The sequence below is a fragment of the Ovis aries genome, chromosome Y (assembly GCF_016772045.2).
Source record: "Ovis aries strain OAR_USU_Benz2616 breed Rambouillet chromosome Y, ARS-UI_Ramb_v3.0, whole genome shotgun sequence".
Classification (NCBI taxonomy): domain Eukaryota; kingdom Metazoa; phylum Chordata; class Mammalia; order Artiodactyla; family Bovidae; genus Ovis; species Ovis aries.
In genome coordinates this window covers 729,735-755,829 of record NC_082741.1, presented here as the reverse complement: position 1 = coordinate 755,829, position 26,095 = coordinate 729,735, and the positions used below count along the sequence as shown (strand labels likewise).

General features: G+C 57.0%; 1 protein-coding gene across 4 annotated transcripts; it reads right to left on the bottom strand.

The window, feature by feature from the left end:
- Positions 1 to 947: 947 nt before the first annotated feature.
- Positions 948 to 20,390, bottom strand: IL3RA (interleukin 3 receptor subunit alpha). Of its 4 annotated transcripts, none has more exons than XM_060408584.1 (12): positions 20,168 to 20,390; positions 16,521 to 16,619; positions 10,533 to 10,660; positions 9,882 to 9,996; positions 9,051 to 9,180; positions 8,381 to 8,490; positions 7,475 to 7,593; positions 5,631 to 5,657; positions 4,934 to 5,054; positions 3,258 to 3,357; positions 1,590 to 1,671; positions 948 to 1,303 (listed from the first exon to the last, which is right to left on the bottom strand). In XM_060408584.1, exons 2-12 carry the CDS (start codon positions 16,582 to 16,584, stop codon positions 1,229 to 1,231), a joined length of 1,071 nt encoding a protein of 356 aa, XP_060264567.1. In that variant the 5' UTR covers positions 16,585 to 16,619; positions 20,168 to 20,390; the 3' UTR covers positions 948 to 1,228. The 4 variants fall into 4 exon arrangements, with proteins under 4 accessions (XP_060264567.1, XP_060264565.1, XP_060264566.1 ...); XM_060408582.1 differs by having other exon boundaries at positions 8,381 to 8,559; positions 20,168 to 20,389; XM_060408583.1 differs by lacking the exon at positions 20,168 to 20,390 and adding an exon at positions 18,315 to 18,438 and having other exon boundaries at positions 8,381 to 8,559.
- Positions 20,391 to 26,095: the final 5,705 nt, after the last annotated feature.

The following is a 26,095-nucleotide window of genomic DNA, read 5'->3' as shown; positions in this document are numbered from 1 at the left end:
CCCAGGGGGGTTGAGTCTGGCGCCCACCAGGCAGAAGTGTCCTGATTTCCGACCGGACCTAGCCGCCAAGTCAGGAACCTGTCAGCCCAGACCTCCGCTGATGGCGGGGGCAGACTCGGGGCACGTGTTACCGGGTGCCTTAAGCACGGCCAGTGGAATAACCACAGGTGCTCGCTCGGCTGGCTTCCCTCCCTCAGGCGTGGCAACCCTGCCTCTGCGGTTTGGGGTGAGTTCTTTGCAGCCAGAAACTGAAGCGTGTAAACAAGAGTAAAGAGGTCTGAGGTCTCTCCTGAGAAGCCCTGAGTTCTGTAGGGGGCGGGCTGAGTCCTTTCCCCTGGGTTTCCTCTGTGTGTGTCTGTGTGTCTGTGTGAGCGCGCACGCGCGCAGGCTGAGTCCTTTCCCCTAGGTTTTCTGTGTGTGTGTGTGTCTGTGCGCGGGCTGAGTCCTTTCCCCTGGCTTTTCTGTGTGTGTGTGTGTGTGTGTGTGCGGGCTGAGTCCTTTCCCCTGGCTTTTGTGTGTGTGTGTGTGTGTGTGTGCGCATGCGGGCTGAGTCCTTTCCCCTGGCTTTTCTGTGTGTGTGTATATGTCACTTCAGTCATCTCTGTGCGACCCCATGGACCACCTGGCTCCTCTGTCAATGAGGTTCTCCAGGCAGGAACACTGGAGTGGGTTGCTATGCCCTCCTCCAGGGCACCCTTCCCGACCCTGGCTCTCCCGCTTTGCAGGCGGAGTCCCTACCTTCTTAGCTTTCAAGGGGGTTGGTGTCTCCCCCCGCCCGGGGACACCACCTGCTGTCTCTGGAGGCAGTTCTGCACCCCAAGTCTACCTGCCCCCCGTCTCACACATTCAGCCTTATAGCTCGGGTAGAGGGAGGGGTGTGTGTGTGTGTGTGTGTGTGTGCACATCTCAAGTTATTTAAAGGGGAAATGAACGACTACCACACAAAATGGGAATGCAACCATTTAAAGACAAACTAGGCCAGCCAACACTGGACATTTGGGAGTGTCCAGGAGGCTGTGCGCATTTCGGGGTGTCCCCCCACCTCCAGGGGGCCCGTGACAGGTCAAAAAGTCCTTTATTTGAGAAATAAGCACAACAGAGGCAACCCTCCAGTCAGGTGCGCCAGGCCTTGCCATCCTCAACTGTGCAGCAAACGACTGCGCCCAACCGGGCCCGGCTGCGCGTCCTCCTCCCGGGCGGAAAAACGAAGCCCCCGGTTGCATCAGATTCATGCTTCCCCCAACACCTGCACCTGGACCACCGGACACTCCTCCTGGCTCTCCTGCTCGGGGTCCCAGGCCATCTGCAGGGCGCAGGGGCTGGGGGTAAGTGGAGGCCACGGTGCGGGGCGGCAAGTGCGTCCCGGAAAGCCTCGGATAGCGCAGGGGCTCGGACAGGGCACCCCCGCCTCGGGAGGGGGGCTCTCAGACCCGCGCCTCTGGGGCGAGCTCCCCTGCCCATCACGTTGCTCGGCCACCGGCGGCGGCCAGCGGGAAGCGCGCCCCCCTCCGCTCCCGATCCCTGGGCGGGGCGCACGGCCCCAGACCGCCCCCACCCCGCGGCAGCCCCGCGCAGCGCCTACCGCTTACCATCCTCTCGTTCTGAAAGCTGTCGCCGACCGGGTCTTTCACGTGAGGGACACGCGGGAAGAGCTTCTGTACCACCGGCCACCTCGGAGGAGAAGAGCCGCGCGGCGGGTGTGAAACCCGCGCGGCACGGCGCTGCCGCGGCGCCCCCCAGAGGGCCCCGGCGAAGCCTGCAAGCACTCGGACTCCGGCGGCGGCTCAATCAGCTCCCCCTGGGCACCTCCCCCGAGATCCTGTAAGGATGGAGGCCGCCCCATCCCATCACCATGGCAACCTCCTCACTCCCAGTGGCGTCTACGGGGAGCGGGTGATCCCCCTCCTTTGGGGCTGCGGCCTATCCACTCCCAATCGTAGCCCCTGGCTGGGGTGTGTGTGTGTGTGTGTGTGTGTGTGTGTGTGTGTGTGTGTCTATATATGGGGTCATGTGTGTCTGTGTGTTTCTGGGTATGTCTGTGTATATGTGTGTCTGTGTGTATGTCTGTCCGTGTATGTGTGCGTCTGTGTCTCTATGTATGGGGTCGTGTGTATCTGTGTGTGTCTATGTGTTTCTGGGTATGTCTGTCCGTGTGTGCCTACGTTTGTGTCTGTATATCTGTGTGTGTCTCTATGTGTATATGTATGGGGTCGTGTGTGTGTGTCTGTCTCTGTGTGTCTGTGTGTGTCTGTGTGTTTCTGGGTATGTCTGTATATGTGTGTCTGTGTGTATGTCTGTCCGTGTGGTTCTATGTCTGTGTGTGTGTGTCTGTGTGTGTCTGTGTTTGTGTCCAAGTGTGTGTCTCTATGTGTATATGTATGGGGTCGTGTGTGTGTGCCTGTCTCTGTGTCTGTGTGTGTTTGCGTGTTTCTCGGTATGTCTGTGTGTGTGTCTGTGTGTGTGTGTATGCCTGTCCGTGTGTGTCTGTGTGTCTATGTGTGTGTGTGTCTGTGTGGGTATCTGTGTGTGTCTCTGTCCGTGTGTGTGTGTGTGTGCGTGTGTGTGTGTGCCTGTGAAACCAGCAGCTTCGCGAGGCAGGAGCTGCACCGAGCCCCAGGGGCGCACGGATGAGGCCGAGGGCGCAGGCGTTTGGAAGGCCCCGCGGGGGCGCGGTCTGGGGTGAAAGGGCGGCACGCCGCCGCGTCCGCCTGCTGCCTGTCTGCTGGGCTCAGGAAGGCTCCCTGAGGCCAGTGCGGAGGTTGCTGGGCGCGGCGGGGTGCGGGCCCAGAGCGTCGCGGCGAGGAGTGAGGAGCACAGTGCGGGGGGCGTGCGGGGACCAGCCGCGGAGCCTGGCCGCAGACAGCGCGCCCCACGCGCACTGGGGGCCCGGGGAGGCAGGGACACCCCCGCGCCCCCCGGATGGCGCACTGTGGACTTTGGGCTCCTTGGCTTCTGCAGGAGGCAGAGAAGAGCCGGGGGAAACCGGGGTCCTGTCGATAAAAGACCGCTGGGGACACTGGGAGCGGCGGCCGGAGACCCCGGGGTGCGCGGCCACGACGCAGGGCGCACGGGTCCGGGCGGGAGCGCGCGCCGCCGGGCCTGCGGGTCGCGCTGCACAAAGTGTCAGCCGCTCAGGGGGGCTCCTGTGTCCGTGGGGATTCTCCAGACAGCGGATACTGGAGTGGGTTGCCCGTGCCCCCCTCCAGAAAAAAAATTTCCGGAGCGCAAACCCGGGAGGGCGGGCGCGCGGGGCTCACCTGCGACAGAGGAACACGAGCCCCACCAGGAGCAGCGCCCCGAGCGGGGCCAGCAGGTACACCAGCCAGAACGGGAAGGACGCGTTCTTGCTGCCACAGTCTGCGGAAGAAGGGGCGGGCTGGAAACGTCGGGCGGGGGTCCGGGACGCGGCCTCCCTGCGGGTCTGGGGACTCAGGGGCGCGCCCAGGAGCGCGATGCACGCCGCGGACATCAGCCACCTGCGCCCGCCGCCCGGGCCCCGCAGGAATCCTTCCCGAGTCGCCAGAATACCACTACCCAACGGCTGCCCCTGCCACTGACCACCAGATGGAGCCTGGCGCACAAAATGTGCCTGCCATGCGGGAGACCCGGGTTGGGTCCCTGGGTCGGGAAGATTCCCCTGGAGAAAGGAATGGCAGCCCACTCCAGTATTCTGGCCTGGAGAATCCCGTGGACACAGGACGCAGCACGTGCCACTGGGATCCCTGGGCTGGTGCTTCCCATGTGAAACATCCCCACCGCCTTGCCTGTGGTGTCCTGGGTGCGCCCCTGCTTCAGCCTTTGAATTTAATATATGGTCATCAGGGATTTTTCACATCCCTTTGGATTTTTTTTTAATGCATTAAAAAGTTTATCTTCTGAGAGTTTCGGCAATGGCCGTCTCCACGCGCACCTTGTGTATCTCCATGGAAAAACTTGGGCGCAAAGTCTACCAAGGATGGGAGCCACCAGCCCAGGGATGGACGCCCAGAGGCCCCAGAAGCTGGAAGAGGCGGGAAGGACCCTCCCCTGGAGCCTCTGGACGGAGCTCAGCCCTGGGACCCCTTGACCTCAGACGTTAGGTGTCCACGGCTCGAGGAGGGTGTGTGTCTGTTGCTTAAGCCCCTGTCTGTGGTCATTTGTTACAGCCTCAGCCCTCCCCCTCGCACCAGGACACTCACGGCCTCAGCCTGGAGCCCCAGGTTTCCTGCTGGGTCAGGTCAGGAATGCTGTGCGGCCTGGGGCCAGATAGGAGGTGCGGCTTTGGAGCAGAACTCAGGGACACCCAGCAGCTGTTAACTGGGGAAAGCCTTCTAACTGGGGAGGAAAACCTGTCCCCAGGTGGACTTTGGGTTGGAGACACAGAGACCCTGATACCAGCCCATCCCCAGGGGGACTTTGGGTGGGAGACAGACCCTGATACCAGCCCACCCCCAGGGGGACTTTGGGTGGGAGACAGATCCTGATACCAGCCCACCCCCAGGGGGACTTTGGGTGGGAGACAGACCCTGATACCAGCCCACCCCCAGGGGGACTTTGGGTGGGAGACAGACCCTGATACCAGCCCACCCCCAGGGGGACTTTGGGTGGGAGACAGACCCCTGATACCAGGCCACACCTCCCGTATGATGGGCTGGGCTGGGGTGTGGGGTTGAGTGGGATGTGGGGGGCAGGGGTGCTCTCCCGGGACCACCTGCTGTCTCCCGCCCTCTGCAGTTCGGCCTTGGTCCCCGGAGCCCTCTCTGGGGGACCGGGTCAAGGCGGGTGGATGGTCCCCTCTCCCTGGAGCAGGCGCATGAAGGGGCAGTGATGGTCAACATGTCCAGCAGGCTGCTGCCCTCCAGGGATCCATGCCTCCGTGATCCCTGCCCCAACACACACCCACCCGCCCACCCCCTGCCCACCCCTGGAGAGGCGCGAGGGGCATCCCCCTTACCGAGGTGCTGCGGGGCGCTCCACTGGCCCGGCGGTCTTCTCCCAAAAAACAGGGAGTCCATGGCCTTGACCTTCACCGTGTAGGGTCCCGGGTTCCTCAGCCTCAAGGACTTGAGCTCCGTCTGCAGTGGAAAATCAAGCAGACGGAGGGGAGAGACCCCTGCAGGTCTGGGGCTGCAGAACGAGGGCTTGGCAAGGGGCGAGTGGGGCCTCTCCAGATTCACGTGTGGGGGGTCCTAACGCTCAGAGCCTCAGAAGACGCCTTTATTACGGAACAGGGTCTCTGCAGAGGTGATGGGGTGCAGGGTCTGAGATGAGGTCCTCCTAGATGGGGGTGGCCCTAAACTCCACGACAGGGTCCTGATAAGACACACAAGAGGGGAGACACAGACAGAGAGGAGAAGCCACGTGGAGGCGGAGGCAGAGACGGGAGGGAGGCGCAGAGACAGAGGGACAACGGAGACGGGTTCATGACTCAGGTGGGAGCGGCAGCCTCTGCGGGTTAGATGCAGTTAGCTGGGTGTGACGATGCTGTCACCGAGTCCCGAGGGATGTAGCCGCGAAGGAGGGGTATGTAGGTGATAACGCCCGGTCCGAGCACTGGGGAGCTTTGTCTCAGAGGGTCTGGACACTGATTGAAATGAGGAGCCTGTGCTTGGGACGGCAGATTGCGGGGGGCGCACGGGGTGGATACCCACCTCCTCTTTGTAGGCGAGGTCCGTGCCCTGTAAGAGAACAGGAGGGCGTGGGAGTCTGATCCAGACCCAAGAAAGGCTCTCATCGGTCCTAGCAGTTTCATGGCCACAGAAAAGTCGGCACTAACCACTCACTGAACAGAAATCACAGACGTCATACGTATGGGACGGTCCCCTGGAGTGGGTTGCCAGGCCCTTCTCCAGGGGGTCTTCCCGACCCAGGGATCGAACCTGGGTCTTCTGTGCTGGCAGGCGGATTCTTTACCGTCTGAGCCACCAGAGAAGCCCCCGAAGGTAATAAATAGACGCGACTGCTTATAATGTGTCCATGGATGAAAAAGCACCTGGGGGAAGGACCAATGAGGAGCTCGGGATTTATATACACGCACTGCGGCCGTGCGTGCACTCCATCGTTTCTGACTCTCCCCGACCCCACGGACTGTAGCCCCTGAGGCTCCTCTGTCCATGGGATTCTCCAGGCAAGAATCCTGGAGTGGGTTGCCAGGCCCTCCTCCAGGGGACCTTCCCGACCCAGGGATCGAACCCAGGTCTCCTGCGTTGCAGGCTGATTCTGTACCATCTGAGACAAACTCCTCCCCTGTACAGGCGTTAATGTCCGACATTTGCTTTTCTCTTTCTGACTTACTTTGCTCTGTATAAGAGGCTCTAGGTTCGCGCGCCTCAGTAGAACTGACTCAAATGCACTCCTTCTCATGACTGAGTGATATTCCATCGTCTATGTGTGAATCACATCTTCTTTATCCGCTCCTCTGCCAATGGACATCTAGGTGGCCTCCACGTCCAGGCTATTGTAAAATAGGACCCTCCAGTTCTTGGTGGATAGGATTCTTCTCTGTGGCCATATTTCAGGCATCCTGTTCCTCAAGTGGTGTCGAACTTGGGGACCATTATACGTGTAGGTTCTACAAACACCCAGGCACGTGGGGAGGAAGGATTTCATTTCTCACACGGAAACTGCAGGCTCTCTGACATACAACCAGGTGATGCTAGTGGTAAAGAACCTGCCTGCCAGTGCAGGGGACGTAAGACACTCGGGTTCAATCCTGGGTCAGAAAGATCCCCTACAGGAGGACGGGCAAACCCACTCCAGCGTTCTTGCCTGGAGCATCCCATGGACAGAGGAGCCTGGCAGGCTGCAGTCCATGGGGGAGCAAAGTGTCGGATAGGACTGCCGGGAGTTACCACAGACGCATGCACGTGACGTTCGATCGGAGGGTTTCCCCAGTGTCTGTTTCAGCCTTGTGTTTTTTTTTTTTTTCTATCACGTCATTTGTCTCCTGAACAGCGACAGCCGAGCATGTCTCCTCCACCCCGAACACGACAGAAAACTCCTGCACGTTCTGACTTCTTTTCCAAGGCCAGTCTTTCAAACACCCAATTCCTTTTTTTTTGTTTTTGCTCTCTCAAATTTTTTTTTTTTCTTTCTGGACCATTCTTAAAGTCCTTATTGAATCTGTTTCAATATTGCTTCTCTCTTATGTTCTTTTTTTTTTTTTTTTTTTTTGGCCTCGAGGCATGTGGGATCTTAGGTCCCCAACCAGGCATTCAACTCACACTCCCTGCACTGAAAGAGGATGTCTTAACCGACAGACAGACGGCGGGGCGGGGGGCGGGGGGCGGGGCGGGGGGGCGGGGCGGGGGGGCGGGGGGGGCAGGGCGGGGGGGGCAGGGCGGGGGGAGTCCAAACAGCCAATCGCTTCGGGTTTCACCGCAGCTCACTTATCTCACGGTTCCTCTTTGCTTTGGACGCTTTAACTCCCCCCAAAACTCCAGAGTCCGCGGCATCAGACCACAAGAGATGCCCACCGGGGAGGTGGCATGCATACCTTCTGTATCTCAAGCTCATACTTGATGTCTTCAGTAAAGAGACTCCTTACTTCCCATTCCATGAAAGAGTCGTTTTCGTTACACCACTTTTTTGTGATGTTCGGGGCAGCTAATATTTCTAGGGGAGGAAAAAACAAACCAAACACTTCAATGAGTAAAGCACAGGAAAAAAAATTGTTTCCAAAAGATAATTTTAAAACAGGCCTCCTAGGACTTCCTCCCTGTGGAGCCATCCAGTGGATACAAATCCATCTGCCAGTGCAGAGGACTGGAGTTCAATCCCTGGTCCGGGAAGATCCCACATCCCCTGGAGCAGCTACGCCCGTGGGCTACAACTGTTGAGCCTGTGCTCTGGAGCCGGGGAGCCAGAACCAGCGAGCCCATGAGCTGCAACGACTGAAATCCGAGTGCCCTAGAGTCTGTGGAAATCAACCCTGAATATTCATTGGTAGGACTGATGCTGAAGCTGAAACTCCAATCCTTCGGCCACCTGATGCAAAGAACTGACTCACTTGAAAAGACCCTGACGCTGGGAAAGATTTAAGGCAGGAGGAGAAAGGGACAACAGAAGATGAGATGGTTAGATGGCATCAGCGACTCAATGGACATGGGTTTGGGTGGACTCTGGGAGTTGGTGATGGACAAGGAAGCCCCGCGTGCTGCAGCCCACGGGGTCGCAAAGAGCCAGACACGGCTGGGTGAGTAACACACAGCCCCCAGCTTGAGGCATTTGGTTACAAGGGTCTTGTAACCAAAGACCCTTGGTGTTACCCTTAGGTTACCCTTTGGTTCCAAGGGTGGGGTACCCTGCCCCACTCTCCACCACAAGATGCCAGCATCGCAAAGACAAGGAACTGCAGGGGAGGGGGGGGGGGCACGCGAAGGAGGTTTTCACGTTTTCTCACCAATTTCTTGCAATCTATGAATCATTACGCGGCAGGGGATTTCGGAGTCACCGCTGGTACCATTCACCAGGAAACGAAACTGAGCTTGGCGTTGAGGATGAAGGGAGATGCTGTCAAAATGGCACTGGACATTGACGCCCTGCTGGTTCTGCGTGTACTTGGGACACTGCCACGTCTCCCTGGACCGGCAGCGGGCACGTGGGGCTGGGTCAGGGGGCGGCGACCCTGAAGCTCCGCCCCTGAAACCCCGGCCCAAAGCCCTGTCCCTGAAGCCCCGCCCCGCCCCATGAAGGCCCGCCCCTAAAGCCCCGCCCCGAAGGCCCCGTCCTGAAGCCCCGCCCCCAAAACCTCGCCCCTGAAGCTTCATCCCTGAAGCCCGGCCCGCAGGCCCACCCCTGAAGGCCCGCCCTCTAAAGCCCCGTCCTGAAATCCCGTCCCAAAGCCCCGCCCCGCCCCGAAGCCCCGCCCTACACAAAGCCCCGCCCCAAAGCCTTGCCCCTGAAGCCCCGCCCCCTAAAGCCCAGTCCTGATGCCTCGCCCCTAAAGCTCCGCCCCCAAAGCCCCGCCCCTGAAGGCCCGCCCCCTAAAGCCGCATCCTGAAGCGCGCCCCTGGGGGTTGGGGCGGCGGGCCTGGGGGTCGGAGCCCCGCGGAGCGCGAGGTCACACCTACACGGACTGCTGCAGGTAGAACTGGTATTGCACGTCCGCCGGGGCCTCCTCGCCCACCGCCCAGCTGCAGCTGAGCTGATCCACGTCGTGCACCCGGCAGGTCAGGTTGTCCGCGGCCGCCCGGGGGTTGCCTTGGGGTTCGCCAAGAAAAGGGAGGGGTGGGGGAAGTGAGCTCCTCGATAAACACCAGGGTCCGGCTCTGTGGGCCACAGGGAACCGTACCCTCTCTTCCGAGAAAAACCGTCATGCAAAAAAATATGAGAAAGAATAGACGTGTATACCGCGGAGTCCGTGTGCCCTACGGCGGACATCAACGTGGACTGCAAGGAGAGATAACCAGTCAATCCTCAAGGACTCACTGGACACGAATTTGAACATCAGTTCAGTCGCTCAGTCGTGTCCGACTCTTTGCGATCCCATGGACTGCAGCACGCAAGGCCTCCCTGTTCATCACCAGCTCCCATCACAAACTTATGTCCATGGAGTCGGTGATGCCATCCAACCATCTCATCCTCTGTCGTCCCCTTCTCCTCCTGCCTTCAATCTTTCCCAGCATCAGGGTCTTTTCAAATGAGTCAGCTCTTCGCATCGGGTGGTCAAAGTATTGGAGCTCCAGCTTCAACATCAGTCCTTCCAGTGAACACTGGTTGGACTGATTTCCTTTCGGATGGACTGGTTGGATCTCCTTGCAGTCCAAGGGACTCTCAAGAAATGGCCTTTTTCCCACAAAGCTATGACCCATCCATCCAAGTTTAAAGTAATTATCTCAGCATTCAGAAGGCTAACGGGTGATCAAAAGCAAACGAAACCCCCACAGAGCATCCACCCTCACCTTGTGTTGGATACAGAATCCAGTCAGAGAACGGTTGGCCTTTCATCACCTTCACGGTATAGTTTTTCACTTCGCATGACAAGTCGCCAAGAGTGCAATAGGGGTTCTTTGTTGCCTGAGAGAGAGGAAGCAATGTATTCGCAATAAAATCAAGTCACCTGGAGATCCAACCAGTCCATCCTAAAGGAAATCAACACTGAACTTTCACTGGAAGGACTGAGGCTGAAGCTGAAACTCCAATATTTTGGCTACCTGATGCGAAGAACTGACTCATTCGAAAAGACCCTGATGCTGGGAAAGATTGAGGGCAGGAGGAGAAGGGGACAACAGAGGATGAGATGGGTAGATGGCATCACCAACTCGATGGACATGAGTTTCAGCAAGCCCCAGGAGTTGGTGATGGACAGGGAGGCCTGGCCTGATGTAGTCCATGGGGTTGCAAAGACTCAGACACGACTGAGTGCCTGAACAACCACATCATTTTCAACTGGGCTTGTCCGTCCAGCTGCAATATCTCAGCCCCTTTTCACACGAGTCGTGTCCAGTAGGTATCACTGTGGATGTCTTGAGCGGTGGTGCCCATAAATGACCCCTGGGCCCAAGGGTGGAACCCATGTCTCTGTGATGCTAAGTGCATTGAAGACGTCTTACCTTTCTTAAAATTTTCGAATTGACGTAACACCCAATTTCAGAAACGTTTCCGTGCTGGTCCCAGACCAATCTTTTTCTTTCTGGATCTATCCTCAAGTTCTTAATCGGTGGGTCTGGATCAGAGATGGCTACAGAGTGGGAGAGAGACACACAACTCTTAAACTGTGTGTGGGGGAGTCAGCCTTTGGCAAGCTGAGTTCTAGGCGGAGATGCGGTTGCCAGGAGCAACCACGAATTTGTACAAACTCAAAGTCAGGAATTTGTAGCATCTTAGTGATCCCACCTTCTCACCAACGATGAGGGGAAAACATCGGGAAAGTAGGTCACCTCTCCCATCCTTATTGTTAGGAAATGTACCTTTCTCAGCCGCACATGTTGAAGAAAGCTGTGTTCGTACGGCTGATCCACTTTGCTCTACGGCTGAAAGGAACACTGCATGCGTGTGTGCTAAGTCGCTTCAGCTGTATCCGACTCTTTGCGACCCCGGGGACTGCAGCCTGCCAGGCTCCTCTGTCCATGGGATTCTCCAGGCCAGAGTACTAGAGTGGGTTGCCATACCCTCCTCCAGGGCATCTTCCCCACCCAGGGATGGGACCCACGTCTGTTACATCTCCAGCTTTGGCAGGAGGATTCTTTACTGCTGTGCCACCTGGGAAAGCCCAACCATCTTTAAAGAAGGCGAGCAGAGCCGACCTTCACCAACCCACGCTTTACGGGATGGGTTTACGGGATGGGTTTACGGGATGGCACCTGATAAAATGGTAGTAGACACACAGAGAAGCAGGAATGTGTTGCCTCTGACCAGAAATATCCGGGCTTAGAAATCGTCCCGTTGGGACCTCCCTGGTGGTCCAGTGGTTAAGAATCCACCTTCCAGTGTAGCGGAACTAAGTGGTTAAGAACCCACCTTCCAGTGTAGCGGACGTGAGTTCTATCCCTGGTCACGGAACTAAGATCTCACACGCTTTGGGGCAAGTGAGCCCACACAGCACAACTATTGAGCAACCTGAGTGCCACAAGTAAGACCCAAATAAATGTTAAAGAAAGAAGTCGCGCCATACGTGGCAGATGATGAAAGGAATAGGGAAGTCTGTTAAAACAGCCGTTCAGTTCGGTCACTCAGTCGTGTCCGACTCTTTGTGACCCCATGGACTGTAGCCCGCCAGGCTCCTCTCTCCGTCCATGGGACATTCCAGGCAAGGATACTGGAGCAGGTTGCTGTTCCCTTTTCCAGGGAGTCTTACTGACCCAGGGTCTGAACCCAGGTCTTCTGTATTGCAGGCAGATTCTTTACTGTCTGAGCCACCAGGGAAGCCCAAAATAAATAAGAATAATAAATGAATAATAATAAAAGTAAACTAGAGACACTCTAGTCAAAGCTATGATTTTTTTTTTTTCCAGGAGTCGTGTATGGATGTGAGAGTTGGGCTATGAAGAAAGCTGAGCGCTGAAGAATTGATGCTTTTGAACTGGTTTTAGAAAAGACTCTTGAGACTCCCTTGGTCTGCAAGATCCAACCAGTCCATCTTAAAGAAAATCAGTCCCGAATATTCATTGGAAGGACTGAAGCTGAAGCTGAAGCTCCAAGACTTTGGCCACCTGATATGAAGAGCTGACTCACTTGAAAAGACACTGACGCTGGGAAAGGTTTAAGGCGGGAGGAGAAGGGGAAGACGGAGGATGAGATGGTTGGATGGCATCACCGACTCCATGATCATGAGCTTGAGCAAGCTCCGGGAGTTGGTGATGGACAGGGAGGCCTGGCGTGCTGCAGTCCATGGGGTCGCAAAGAGTCAGACACGACTGAGCAACTGAACTGAACTGAAACTAGAGGCCGATATGCCTTATCACATAGACACAAAATTCCTTTACAAAATGCGAGTATGTAAACTAGGGCAACATATAAGCCTGGTAATACCTCTTGACCCAAGACGCTTACTCTAAGAATGCAAGGCCATTTTAACCATCACTATAATTCACCCTTTTTAACAGAAAACTGATGATCTCCTCAACAGAAGCAGGAAATATTTTGAGACTTTTTTCATTTATTTTTTTCTCTTCTGGCTATACCATGTGGCGTGCAGGATGTTTGGACCCAGAGCAGGGATCAAACCCGTGTCTCCTACACTGAAAACACGGAGTCTTAACCAGTGGACCCCCAGGGAAGTCCCAACTTTTGTTTCTCTTTTCTGAATATTTTGACAGCATTTTGACACCCCTGAAGATTAAAAGCTCTCAGCAAACTAGAAATGGAAGAACACGTGCTTCCCCTGAAAAGCTATGAAAAATCCGCACGCTAAATTGGGGCTCAGTGGTGAAAGGCTAACTACTTCTCCATATGACTTAGTGCCTCCTTCTCTTCCACTGTCTCCTGTACCCACAAGCCCCTCTAATGCGGTTCCACCAAGGCTGTATGTTTAGGAGGGCTTGAAGGGGGGGTCAGGTAACAGTGCTGCAGCCTGCAGCCCGCTTCCTTCACCGGGTCTCCCTGAGAGGCGGTCTCTTCCTGCCTGTGGTCAGTGACTCCTCCTTACTCAGGGGCCTGATGTGATCCCAGAGGTGGCGGCAGCCTTGGCCCCAGGACAGCTGGGGGCAGAGAAGAGGCAGGACGTGGGGGGCGGGGCAGCACCCTGAGATGTGAAGGAAGCTCCGTCCCCTTCTAGAGCTCCTGCATCTCCCAGGCCCTCTGGTCACCAGCTGCGGTCACGGGACTGGTCTCGACACGGAGAGGCGGACAGAAGCAACCTGTGGTCCTTGCTGTTGCGGCCCCTGAAAACCCGCCCTGGGAAGCCTCTACACACTCCTCCGAGGAGATGATGGAGCTAGCTGGGGTGGAATGAACGCTGGTCTCTCTCCACCCTTCCCCACAAACCATCACAGGACCTGAGCATCGGGCCTTCTCTGGAAACAGGGTTCTTCGCAGTATGCGACGGAGTGAAGGGTCTGAAACAACGTCCTCCTGGGTGCGGGTGGCCCTAAACCCAAGGACAGCGTCCTTGAAAGAGACAGAAAAGGGGAGGCAGGGATGCAGAGGAGAAGCCATGTGGAGGCGGAGGCAGAGACGGGAGGGAGGTGGCCACCAGCCCAGGGACGGACGCCCGGAGCCCCCGGAAGCTGGAAGAGGCGGGGAGGACCCTCCCCTGGAGCCTCTGCAGGGAGCTCAGCCGTGGGACCCCTTGACCTCAGATATCTGGTCTCCAGGGCTATGACAAAGAAATCTGTCACTTAATCCCCCAGACTATGTTATTTTATTAAGGCAATGCAAAGCTGCGTAAGCCAGTAGCCCCCAGGGAGACATATGCCCCCCAACACACACACACACATACACACACATGTGAGCACACACACAGGCACATGGACACACATACACATATGCACACACATACACATACAATACACACATGCACACGGACACACCTATACACGTACACCTATGCATGCACGCACATGCCCATAGAGACACACACACATATATGTGAGCACATGCACACACAGGCACATGGACACACATACACATATGCACACACAACACACATGCACACAGACACACCTATACACGCACACACATCCATACACGCATGAACACCTTAACACGCACACACATCCATGCACGCACATGCCCATAGAGACACACACACATATATGTGAGCACATGCACACACAGGCACATGGACACACATACACATATGCACACACAACACACATGCACACAGACACACCTGTACACGCACACACATCCATACACGCATGAACACCTTAACACGCACACACATCCATACACGCACATGCCCATAGAGACACACACACACACACAACACACACGTATATGTATGGGGGTGAGTGTATACGTACATACACACATACACACATGCAGACACACGGAGACACACATAAGCACATGCAGTCATCCGTCCGCACGTGCATGTCCACACATGTGTGCACACAATAGACACATGCGTGAATGGGGGCGGGTGTACATGCAGACACACACACATCCATAGACACAGGCACGTGCACATACACACGTGCACACACCACACACATGCATGGATGGGGGTGTGTATAGACACACACGCGTATACACACATACACGTGAGCACACACATACGTATACACACCACATACACATGCATGGATGGGGGTGTGTATAGACACATATATATCTACATGTGTATACACATGTATACACATACACATGAGCACACACATATACACGCCACATACACATGCATGTACGGGGTGTGTGTGTATATAGACACACGCGTATACACATACACATGAGTACACACATATGTATACATGCCACACAGTCATGTATGGAATGGGTGTGTATACACACATATGCACACGCGCGTATACACACATACACATATATACGTGCAAACACAGACACATACACACACATGCACAGCCGCACGCACACCTCCGTTCCCCCACCATGTGTGGAAGGAACAAACCTCTCTCAGTTACGCAACACTGTGGCTGTCACCGCAGGCAGGTCACCCTGTCTGACGCAATCCCAGAGCGTCTGTGGTGAGCAGCTGCCCGGGCTCCGCGCCCTTCTGTCGCCCAAAGCCTGGTTCCCATCTGTGTGCAGGGGGAGTCGGACAGGAACCCGAGGAGTACATCGCTGCCTCGGCCCCTGTGTGGGATCCGCTGCTCAGCCAGAGAAGTCCGCACGGGACGGGCTTCCGGTGCAGACCCTCACCACGGCACACGCCTGCCTGGTGGGCACCGTGTGTCCTTGAATCCCACCAGCATCCCCGGGTTTGCAGCTGGAGCCCACTGCACTTACTGCTGGCTGCCGAAGCAACATACGAGCTCCGTACCTGGGGCAGCTGAGGGTGGGGGCGTCCCCGGGGGGACCCTCTCCTGCAGCATCTGGCTAGCTCCCCTAATCCCCACTCTGAATGTTCTCAGTCAGCCACAACCGCCACCGCAAATCAGCCAGACTGTCAGAGATGGGCACGCGGCGTGACAATCTCCGTCACCCGTTCTCACGTCTTGATCGACTGTTACCCCCGAGGAGTCTCACGATGGTTTCGTGAATTGCTCACTGTCCACCATCATCAGTGACGATCCTGGGAACCTGAGACCCTGGTCTGCCCCCCACCTCCCTTAAATCTCCAGGAGGAACGTCAGAAGAACAGGATGGGGTTGCCCCCAAAGCATCTTTCTTTTTTCATGTGGACCAGTTTTTAAGTCTTTATTGACTTTGTTACAATATTGCTTCCGTTTTGTTTTCGGTTCTTGGCCACAAAGGTGAAAAATCTCACCTCCCCGACCAGGGATCGAACCTGTGTCCTCTGCATCAGAAGACAAAGCCTTAACCACTGGACGGCCAGGGAAGTCCCAAACTCTGTCCTTTAACCCATGCCCTAGAGCCCGTGATCCACAAGAAGGGAAGCCAAGGCAACGAGAAGCCTGCACATCGCAGCTAGAGAGAAGGCCCCCGCTTGCTGAAAGCAGAGGAAAGCCTGCATGCCGAAGCAGAAACCCCAAACAGCCTATATGTGTGTATATATATATATAATATTTAAAACAGAGCAGGTGTCAAGACTCTATTTCCAGACAACTCCCGTTCTGCGGTTCTGTTGGTTATGACTTGAGCACGTGAACTTGCTGAGGAGAGAGTTCAGCCCGTCACCTTCATTTTCCCACGGACGTCTCCCGACCCAGGAAAAGGATGACAGGAAATCAAAGAGAAGAGACGGATCCCGGCACCCCAGCTACACGAGCAGCTCTGGCTGTAGCCTCGTGACCGTATCAGTATGAACATCTTGGCTCCGAGGTCTGAGTCTTGCAAGATGTACCCGCCAAGTCGGCTGAGAAGAGGGCTACGATGGGAAGCGGCTGATTATCTCGTACGGCGGCCAAGCGGCGCGGCCGAGACCCCAGCGACGGCCATTTAACTGAAAAGCTGCACAGCCCCAGGGACCCTGGTGCACCGCACACCGCACGGGGCCGTTTCCCTCCGGCTTTTCCTACCGTGGTCCGTGGTCATCGAGCAGCAGATGAGTATCAGGAGCGCGGCCAGCCCGGGGAGGGCCATGGGCGAGGCGGTCCCCACAGGACAGCGGGCGGCAGCTGGAGGAGAAGACACAGTGACCAGTGGGGTGGCTGCGGGGACGGCTGGGGGAGGGGGCGGGAGGGGACCGAACCCCCCGGGGGTGTCCTGCTGGAAGGCAGGGAGCCGCTTCAGGAGGGGAGCCTCCTGTGTGTGTGCATGTGTGCACGTGTGTCTATGCGTGTGTGTGCAGAGTGTGCATACGCGTGTACTCGTGTGCACGGCATGCCTACATGTGCACATGCGTGTGTGTGCGCTGAGTGTGCGTATGTGTGTATACGTGCATGGGTATGTCTCTGTGAATATGTCTGTGTGCACATGTGTGTGCATGCATGTGTTTATGTGTGTGCACGGAGTGTGCATATGTGTGCACGTGTGTACCTGTGTGTCTATTTCTGTGTGCGTGTGTGCGCATGTGAGTGCACGTGTGTACATGTGTCATATTCGTGCATCTGTGTGCACTGCGTGTCTGTATGTGTGTGCATGTGTTTCCGTGTGTGCAGTGTATCTATATGTGTCCCATGTGTATCTGTCTGTACGCATGAGTGTGTACAGGCATGCCTGTGTGCACGTGTGTGTGCATGCATTTATGAGCTTGTGCATTGAGTGTGCGTATGTGTGCCCGTGTGTATCCGTGTGTATATGTGTGCATGTGTGTATGCGCGCGAGTGCACGTGTGTGCGTGTGTGATACATGCATCTGTGTGCACCGTACACATGTGCCTGTGTGTGCCTGTGTGCAGATGCTACTTGTGTCTGTTGACACACTGTGTGTGCATATGTGTGCATATATGTATCTCTGGGAATATGTCTGGGGCCTGTGTGCACCTGTGTGTGTGTGTCGTGTGTGCATCTGTGCAAACTACGTCTCTGTATGTGCACACGTGAGCACACATTACCTGCATGTGTGCACACGCGTGTCTCTGGGCCTTGCATGCATCCGCATGTATCTGTGTGAGCATCTTCGTGTGTGTATCTGTGTGCACACGCGTGTTTGCGTGTCTGTGTGAAAATGTGCTTGCATGTCTGCATGTGTTTGCGTGTCTGTGTGTGCTGTGTGTGCATATGTATCTGTGTGTGTCTGTGTGCACACATGACATGTGTTTGCGTGTCTGTGCGCCTGTGTGTCTGCATGCCCACGTGTGTGTCAGCCTGTCTCCACGGGCGCTCCCGCCCTGGGTTCTAACTCTCCCGCGTGTGTATCAGCCTGTCTCCACGAGCGCTCCCGCCCTGGGTTCTAACTCGCCCTTGGCACCACCCCATAGAGGAGCCCGGAAAGCACCTTCCAGGCAGCGCCGGGAAATGCTGGGCTCACACACAGTGGAAGGAAGTGCAATTAAACGCATGAAATCACATGGACTCAGTTTCCTGCTCAGAGCGAGTTACGGTAACGCAGTCCGTGCTGTCTCACCACCCCCACCAGAATTCTGCCCCGGGGTCCCCATGAAGCACCCCCCTCAGCAGGCTGGCTCTCCTGAACCTTCCCCGGGGGCTCCGCCTTCCGCACCTCCCAGGCCCCAGCCGCGGGGTCTCCTGGTGGAGCCCACCAACCCCTCCCCACCTGCTTGCGTCACTCACACAAACGCCAACGGCACTTGCGGGCCAGTGGGCAGCGGCCACACAGTTGGAGCCCTGGACACTCCCCTGCCTGGGGGCTGCCCCTCCCCAGGGCCTCAGCATTGCTCCCTCAGTGTGCCCCCTCCCAGCGCACCTCACCTCGAGAATCTAGCCTGTGATTGATGAGGAGGGACGAGGACCCTCCGTTCCATCCTTCAGGGCTTTCTCAGCTGCTCCGTCACGACACGCAGCCTAGACTCCAGCCATCCAGGACATTGCCTCCTCCCCAGCCTGGCCCGAGGCTCCCATGAGACTCCCCTGTGCCCCGCCCCCGCACAAAAGCGCCAGCTTTCACAACACATTTGATCCCAGAGGCTGACTCTCATAGTTCTTGCTGAACTGGGGAGGAAGCCAGGAGAGACTCCTTCTCAGGACAGGTCAACAGGGAAAACCCAAGACTTAGTATCACGGGGAGGTATACAGGGACGGACGCCTGGCAATCCAGTTAAAGAACAAGGATCGGGGTGTGGAGAGTGAGGCATTAGACACCGAGTTTGAGAGCAGGCTGCCTCCAAGCCCAGCGTCACAATCCAGGACAGCGCAACGCCTTGCCCACGAGAGTCCTGGCTCCCTGGGTGGCTCAGTGATAGAGAGTCTGCCTGCCCGTGTAGCAGAGGCAGGTTCGATCCCTGGGTCGGGAAGATTCCCCTGGAGGATGACATGGCAACCCACTCCAGTCTTCTTGCCTGGGAGAATCCCCAGGACAGAGGAACCTGGCAGGGCTACCACCCATGGGGCTGCAAAGAACTGGACACCACTTAACAACAGCAAATGGTCCAGGTAGCAAGCTCAGGGGGAGAAAAAAAAAATCCAAACAGTGAACAAGTATCAGATGAGGGGGCTTCCCTGGTGGCTCAGCTGGTAAAGAATCCGGCTGCAATGCGGCAGACCTGGGTTCCATCCCTGGGTCAGGAAGCTGCCCTGGAGAAGGGAACAGGTACCCACTCCAATACTCTTGGGCTTCCCTGGTGGCTCAGCTGGTAAAGAATCCGGCTGCAATGCAGGACACCTGGGTTCCATCCCTGGGAGGGAAGATTCCCCTGTAGACGGGAACGGCTATCTACCCCAGTATTCTGGCCTGGAGAATCCCATGGGCTGTATGGTCTACAGGGTCACAAAGAGTCGGACACGACTGGGCGACTCTCACGCATCACGATCCGATGAGGAGGGCCTGGGGCTCGTCTTCATCCATGGAGACAGCCCTCGGGGATGTCCCTGAAGGGCGGCGGTGGGCTCCTGGCTTCTGCTCAGGTGAGCCGAGCTCCCCGCCCATGACATTCGTATCCACCCACAGACTTCCACCCTCGCTTGGAGGCGCTCACACCTTTAAAGAGCCTAATGGCGTGAACGTGGTCATCGTATGCTGCTGACCCCAAAGGACGAAGGGACAGGGCCTGCCTGGACAGACCTTGGCCCCCAGAGGCTGGGGGCTGGGGGCCGCAGAATTGGAAACGGGAGACGCTGGAGCTCTCGACATTAGCAGCCCGCCTGGCCTGGGTTGGAGGTGGCAGGAATTTGAGCCAGAAAGAGTTGGTGGGCACTGTGGTAACCGGGAGCCTCTCGTCCTGGTCTCCGACTGGCTCATTCCTTCGGCCATAAGACCCGGCACAAAACATTGACTCTTTGCAACCCTGTGAACTGTAGCCCACCAGGCTCCTCCCTGCATGGGATTCTCCAGGCGAGAACACTGGAGTGGGTTCAGGGGATCTCCCCTAACCCAGGGGTCGAACCTGCTTGACCTGCATTGGTTAGCTACACCCTCCATCATTGCTTCTCGGGCAGAAAGCCTTTGGATCCAGCCTGCGATGGACCCCGGACGACACACCTCAGCGGCCACGAGATGTGTTCCGAATCCCGGTGTCCCCCAGGAGGTGCTGCTGAGGACTGACTCTCCAGGGGCAGCTGTCTGCCTTCCCCACCTCCTGGGTGAGGGGTGGGTGTGGGGGTCTTACCTGGGATGCAGGGGAGAGTCTGACGTCAGTGGGAGACAGGCGGCCCCTCCCTGGTGCCTGTCCTGCTGGCCTGGGGGTGGACCCTGGGCTTGATTTCCCGGCCGCGTGCTGCAGTCTGCTTCCTGAAGGAGAAAGAAAACTTCTGTGTGTGTGTGTGAGTGTTTTCTGCCCCATTCAATGTTTTTATAGTCTCCGGTGGTGGCAGGGGTCAGGGAGGCGGCTCCACTCCATCAGAAAAAAAAAAAAGCATCAACCCCATGAGGGTGTGAGCGAGTCTGCCATCTGGCCCCTCCTCCCCAGCCCTTGAGTCAGAATTAAAATCTGGGGGTCAGGACCCTGGCAACAGCCCTCGGTTTTTCCTGGAAGAAACACTTTCTCTTTCAAAGTATTTCTTTTCCTGTTCTCACTTCTCCTTTGCAGCTTCTGCTTTGTCAGGACCCCAGCGTCTGCCCACCCCTCCACCTCGGTCTTGGGCAATTTCCTGGAGCCAGCCAGAATGAATGTCTGGGGGGCCCCTGGTCGCCTGGATGCCCCGCCTTTGTCGAAGTCCCTGTGGGAGTGACCGCTCGTGCCCGTGGGGACAGGGAGGTGCCCCCGGGCGCCCCCACACACTGGATGCCTGAGTCTCAGTCCGACACGTCCACCTTTCAGCCTGGAACGCCCACCAGGATGCTCCCAGGCGCCGTCTCTGACTTCCCCGTGCCCGGGGCCTCCTCCTTGTCCTCGCTCAACATGGGTCACCCATCCGTGTGTCTGTCACAGCCCCTGGGTTCCAGCCTCGCTTGCTGGTCCCTCCTCCTGATGGACCCCGGACAACACATCTCAGCGGCCACGAGATGCAAGCCAAATCCCGGAGTCCCCCAGGAGGTGGTGTTCAATACTGCATCTCCATGGGCAGCCGTCTGCCTTCCCCACCCCTTGGGTGGGGCTGTGTGTGGGGGTCTTACCCGGGATGCAGACCAGAGTCTGATGTCGTGGGCTGGGTCCTCCCGCCTGCCTCCCTGTCTCCCGTCTCCTCTTCTCCCACCTAGGCCTTGCACGTCCACCTGAAACCTCAGAGCCTGACCTCTTGTGGAACCGGGACTCTCTCGCAGGGGTAAGGATGAGGGTAACACAGAGTCCAGCTTGGACAGCGTGGTCCCCACGGCCCACGGGGCCGCCGTCCTGAGCTGCTTGTACACGGGCACGTAGGTAGGATACAGCCGCTTGCAGATGGAGACAGAGACAGCAGCGGGGTGGCCACCTGCCCAGGGACGGATGCCTGGAGCCCCCAGGAGCTGGAAGAGGCGGGGAGGACCCTCCCCTGGAGACTCCTTGGAGGGAGCTCAGTCCTGGGACCCCTTGAACTGTCCTGGGACCCCAGGACCTCAGACGTGTGGTCCCCAGGACTGCGGGAGAGGATGGTTTCCTGTGGATTGCAGCCATCCGGCGTGGAGTCCTCTGTGACGGCCGCCTGCCTGCCACAGAGCAGGAGTCTTGGTTCCCGAGTACCTGCTCCGGGAGACGAAAGTCACTGTCCCCCACCCCCAGGAAAGGGTCGGATCCCTGGTGGCTTCGTCCCCCTCAGGGATGATGACCATCTTGCTAAACACCGGGGCAACTCCAGAATGCCCGATGGACAATGACCGCCTGGGGTGCACGCCTCTTGTCTCAGGCCCCTCTTGGTCTAGGATGGAAATAGGATGATGGGGAGCTGGTGGGAGGTTCCAGGGAGACGGAGGAGGGGGACAGATGACCCAAGTGAGGGGATCGCAGTCAGTCCAGAGCGGACATGGCCCGCACGGCGCTGAGCCCCGGGTGGACCCCTTTCCAGGCAGCGTGTCTGCCCTGCGCCCCGACACGGGGCTGGGTGGGTGGCAGGGGAGGAACCGGGCAGTTTCTGCAGAAAGCGGGGGCAGCAGGGGCCCGCAGAGATAAGGAGGCCACGCTGAGCTTGGAGCCGGCCCCGCGGTTATGACACACGCCGGCTGGCCCTCGCGCCGTCCCGGGCTCTGACAAGGACGCGCAGCCACCAAGGAGAAGGGGTGAGCGCTGGGCGTGCAGACACGGGCGCTCCGAGTTCCAGCGGCGGCACCGAGGGGGACACGGGAGGGCCCCCCGGGGGCTGCCCGGCTTCCACCTTCACCCTCTTCCTTCCCCGTCTTTCCTCTTTCCTTTCCTTCTCTTGCTCTTTCTTTTTTTGGTTTTCTTTCTTGCTTCCTTCCTGTCTCTCCATCTTTCTTTCCTATTTTTATCTTTCCATCTTTTCTGCCTTATTTCTCTTTTTTCTACATTCTTTTCTTTCTTCCTTTCTGTCATTCCGTTCTTTTCCGTCTTATCTGTATTTCTTTTTCCCCTTTTTCTTTTCCCCTTTCCATTCCTTCTTCCTCTCTGCCTTTCTTCCTCTCATTTCCCGTGTTTTCTCTTTCCAACATTCTTTCCTGTCTCATTTCTCTTCATTTGTTTTTTCCCTTTCTTTCTTTTCCCTTTCTTTTCCTTCATTTCATCTGTCTTTTCTGTCTTATTTCTTTTTATCTGTTTTTTCCCTTTCTCTCCCCACATTCTTTTCTTTCTTCCTGTCTGCCTTGGCATCTTTCTTTTCTATTTCTATTTCCCACCCTTTCTTTTTTCTTTCCCCGTTTTTTTCTTCCTTTCTGTCTTTCCATCTTTATCTTCTGTCTTTTCTTTATTTTTTCATTCGTTTTCTTTCTTTCCCTTTTTCTTTTCTTCTTCTTCTTTTTTTTTTAAATAAGACATGTTTTATTTGGACAATGTGATGGGGCACAGTCCCCCTGTGGGCATTCTTGTTCAGTCGCTCAGTCGAGTCCCACTCTCTGCAACCCCATGGACTGCAGCCCCCCAGGCTCCTCTGTCCACGGGGATTCTCCAGGCGAGAACACTGGAGTGGGTCGCCACGCCCTCCTCCGGGGGATCTTCCCCACCCAGGCGTGGACCCCAGGTCTCGCACGTGGCAGGCGGATTCTTTACCGCCTGAGGCACCAGGGAAGCCTGGACGTGCTGTGACAGGAGCTGCCAGTGCCAGGCCTGTGTCAGGAACTGTACACCCAGAGATTTGCTCACAGCCCCGCCAGCGTCCCCACAAAGTAGGAGGTGCTGAGGTTCAGCATCTGGGTCTGAGGCACGGAGGCCTGTGGGCACGTGTGTGCTAAGCCCTGACCCTCCCCGGCATCGCAGAGCCGTCGGTCCCCCGCTCCGGGGACCCTGGCCCATCCCCACCTGCCTTCCCCCGCCCCCACTAGCTCCTCCATCGCCTGTTTCCTTGCTCGTGCTTGAGCGCCTGCCAACCACCACTGACCAGCTTCAGGAAAGCCGGCACAGAACCAGGCGTGCCAGAGAAGGACGCGCTTGTTCACCCTGCTGCCGGGATCCGGCCCTCCAGGTGGGGCGGGGTCTTCGCGGAACAGAAACGGGGAACCGCGAGCGGGACTGGGCGAGCCCGGGGCTCCGAGCAGCTGGGCCGGGAGGGAGACCAGAATCGCGGCTTCTCCAGCCCCGGCGCCGGCGCCGGGCAGCTGTGTCCCTGCGTTCCCCTCACCCCCTGCCTCCCGAGGTTGTGGCCAGCAGGGCAGAGCAGCCGCGGTGCACGAAGCGGGCGGACGCCTTCCCCAGGGCCTGAGAGCGGGCTCTTCTGCGACGCTCAGAAACGAACTGTCTGAAGAGACACACATGTGCTGAGAAAGCAAGAGGTTTCATTGGGACAGGGGCGCTCCCCCGGGCGGAGAACACGGGGGTAAGGGAACCCAGGACGACCGCTCTGCGCCGTGGCTCGAGGTCCCGGCTTTGATGGAAATGAGCTTCGTGGTTCGTCCGCTCGGGCGTGTCCGACTGTCTGCAGCCCTGTGGACCGCGCAGCACGCTGGGCCTCCCCGTCCATCCCTGACTCCCAGAGCTTTCTCAGACTCGCGTCCGTCGCGTCGGGGAGGACAGCGAGAGGACAGACTCGAGAGCACGCGTTTGCAGGTTGCCTCCGGCCAATGGCTCTGAATCGGGGTCCTCCCGGTTGGCGCAGGCGTTGTGCAGCCCAGAAGGGTGCCCGCGAGATACTGAAAGGCAGGAGACCTTTCTTGAACTCTGCCAGCAGGTGGTGGCCCGTCGGATCCGTGTCCCTTCTCAGGATCTCTTGTCATATAAAAATAACTCACGCACACAGTCACCAGGGTGCCCCGGTCAGGGCCGGCGGTTTCGCTCGAGTGTGACCTCTAATGGGCGGATCCTGGGAAGCCCGTGGCCGCACGGGTGACGGACATCATCCCAAGGCCCCATGGCCATCGGGGGCTGGACGACGACAGCGCTCTCTCTCTGGGATCCCAGCCAGACTGGCGGTTCTGAGCGTCCATGCAGATGCTGGACCTGCGAGTCAGTCCCTGGGGCGGGAGGTGGAGAGGGGTCTCCTTCTGTGTTCCCAGAAGCACAGCCCCTAAAACCCCCTCCCACTCAGCCTCAGGCGGGGACCAATGCCCACACACAGACCACAGGACACACAGCTGGCCGTGCCCTTGGGAGTCAAGCCAGCCTACTCTCTGTCAACTAAAAAAAAAAAAAAAATACAGTCACGACCTGGAAGGAGACACTACTTTCTATTCGGGCACGTTTAGGACTCAGAGCCCCGGGAGAGAGCATCTTAGTCTTGGCTCTGAGACTTAGCTCTTGGAAAACGTAGCTCTGAGAAAACTGCTCCGAGGAGGCGGGAGGGGGAGGCACATGATACACCCGTTTGGGGGCCAGGCAGTGGAGACGCGAAAAATAAGAGGGGAGTTGGCAAACTGATGGTTCTGCGTCCCGGGAGGTGCGGGCCTCTGGGCTCACCAAAGTCATTCCATTCCCGTGCATCTCAGCTGTCTGGGGCCAACGCTGTTCCCTTGTTCGCCTTCAGGAATGACAGATGCCTGATCCCACGGCCCCCCGGGGGTCCATCACCACAGGAAGCGGGGGATCAAAGCTTCAGGAGCCCGCCTTCACGACCGGAGCCCAGAGCTCGCTGCTGGCCGAGACGTTTCTTGTTTACTGAGATGGCAGGAGGTATTCTCATTTTGTTATCTCTGCAACCGTCGCCCGTGGGGTTCCCCCAAGACGAGGGCCTTCCCTGATTTTCCGGCAAATAACACTTCCACCCACAGTGACCAAGCCATCCTCCTCGTGTGTGTGTGCGTGTTGGGGGGTGGCGGGTGGCGGGGGCCGCTCCTTGCTCCGAGATCCCCCAGGTTTGCCCTCTGTGACCTCCGAGAACTTGATACCTACCCCCTTCCCACCCCCCAGACTGGCTCCAAGCCTGACCTCTGGGCACGAGGCACTTATGATTCCCCAGCTCCCTGTCTGAGGAGGAAGACCTTTGCTGCATTTTTTTTTCCCCCAACCCTACTGTGAAATTATTTTCATTTACAAATAGAAAACATCTTGGAAGGCAAGAAATAAGAAAGAAACAGAAGCCACGTAAACCAATTTTTGCTCCCTGAGCTTCTCAAATCCTCACTTGTTCACCAGTCTGCAACAGGAAAGATAACTTTTCTTTTCTTTTTTTAAGATAACTTTTCTAAAAAGGTACTTGGCCACCACCAGTGATGGTATTCACAGGGATATGGATCTGTTTCACAGAAAAAAAAGCCAGCGGATCCCATTACAGAAAATCCCATTGCTGTTTCATTGGAAGGACTGATGCTGAAGCTGAAGCTCCAATCCTTTGGGCACCTGATGCGAAGAGCTGACTCTTTGGAAAAGACGCTGATGCTGGGAAAGACTGAAGGCCAGAGGAGAAGAGGACGACAGAGGATGAGATGGCTGGATGGCATCTCTGACAATAAACGTGAGTTCCAGCAAGCGCCAGGATAGAGTAAGGAACAGGGGAAGTCTGGCGTGCTGCAGTCCATAGGGTCGCAAAGAATTGGACACGACCGAGAGACTCGACAATAACAACAATTTTTAAAGCCTGTA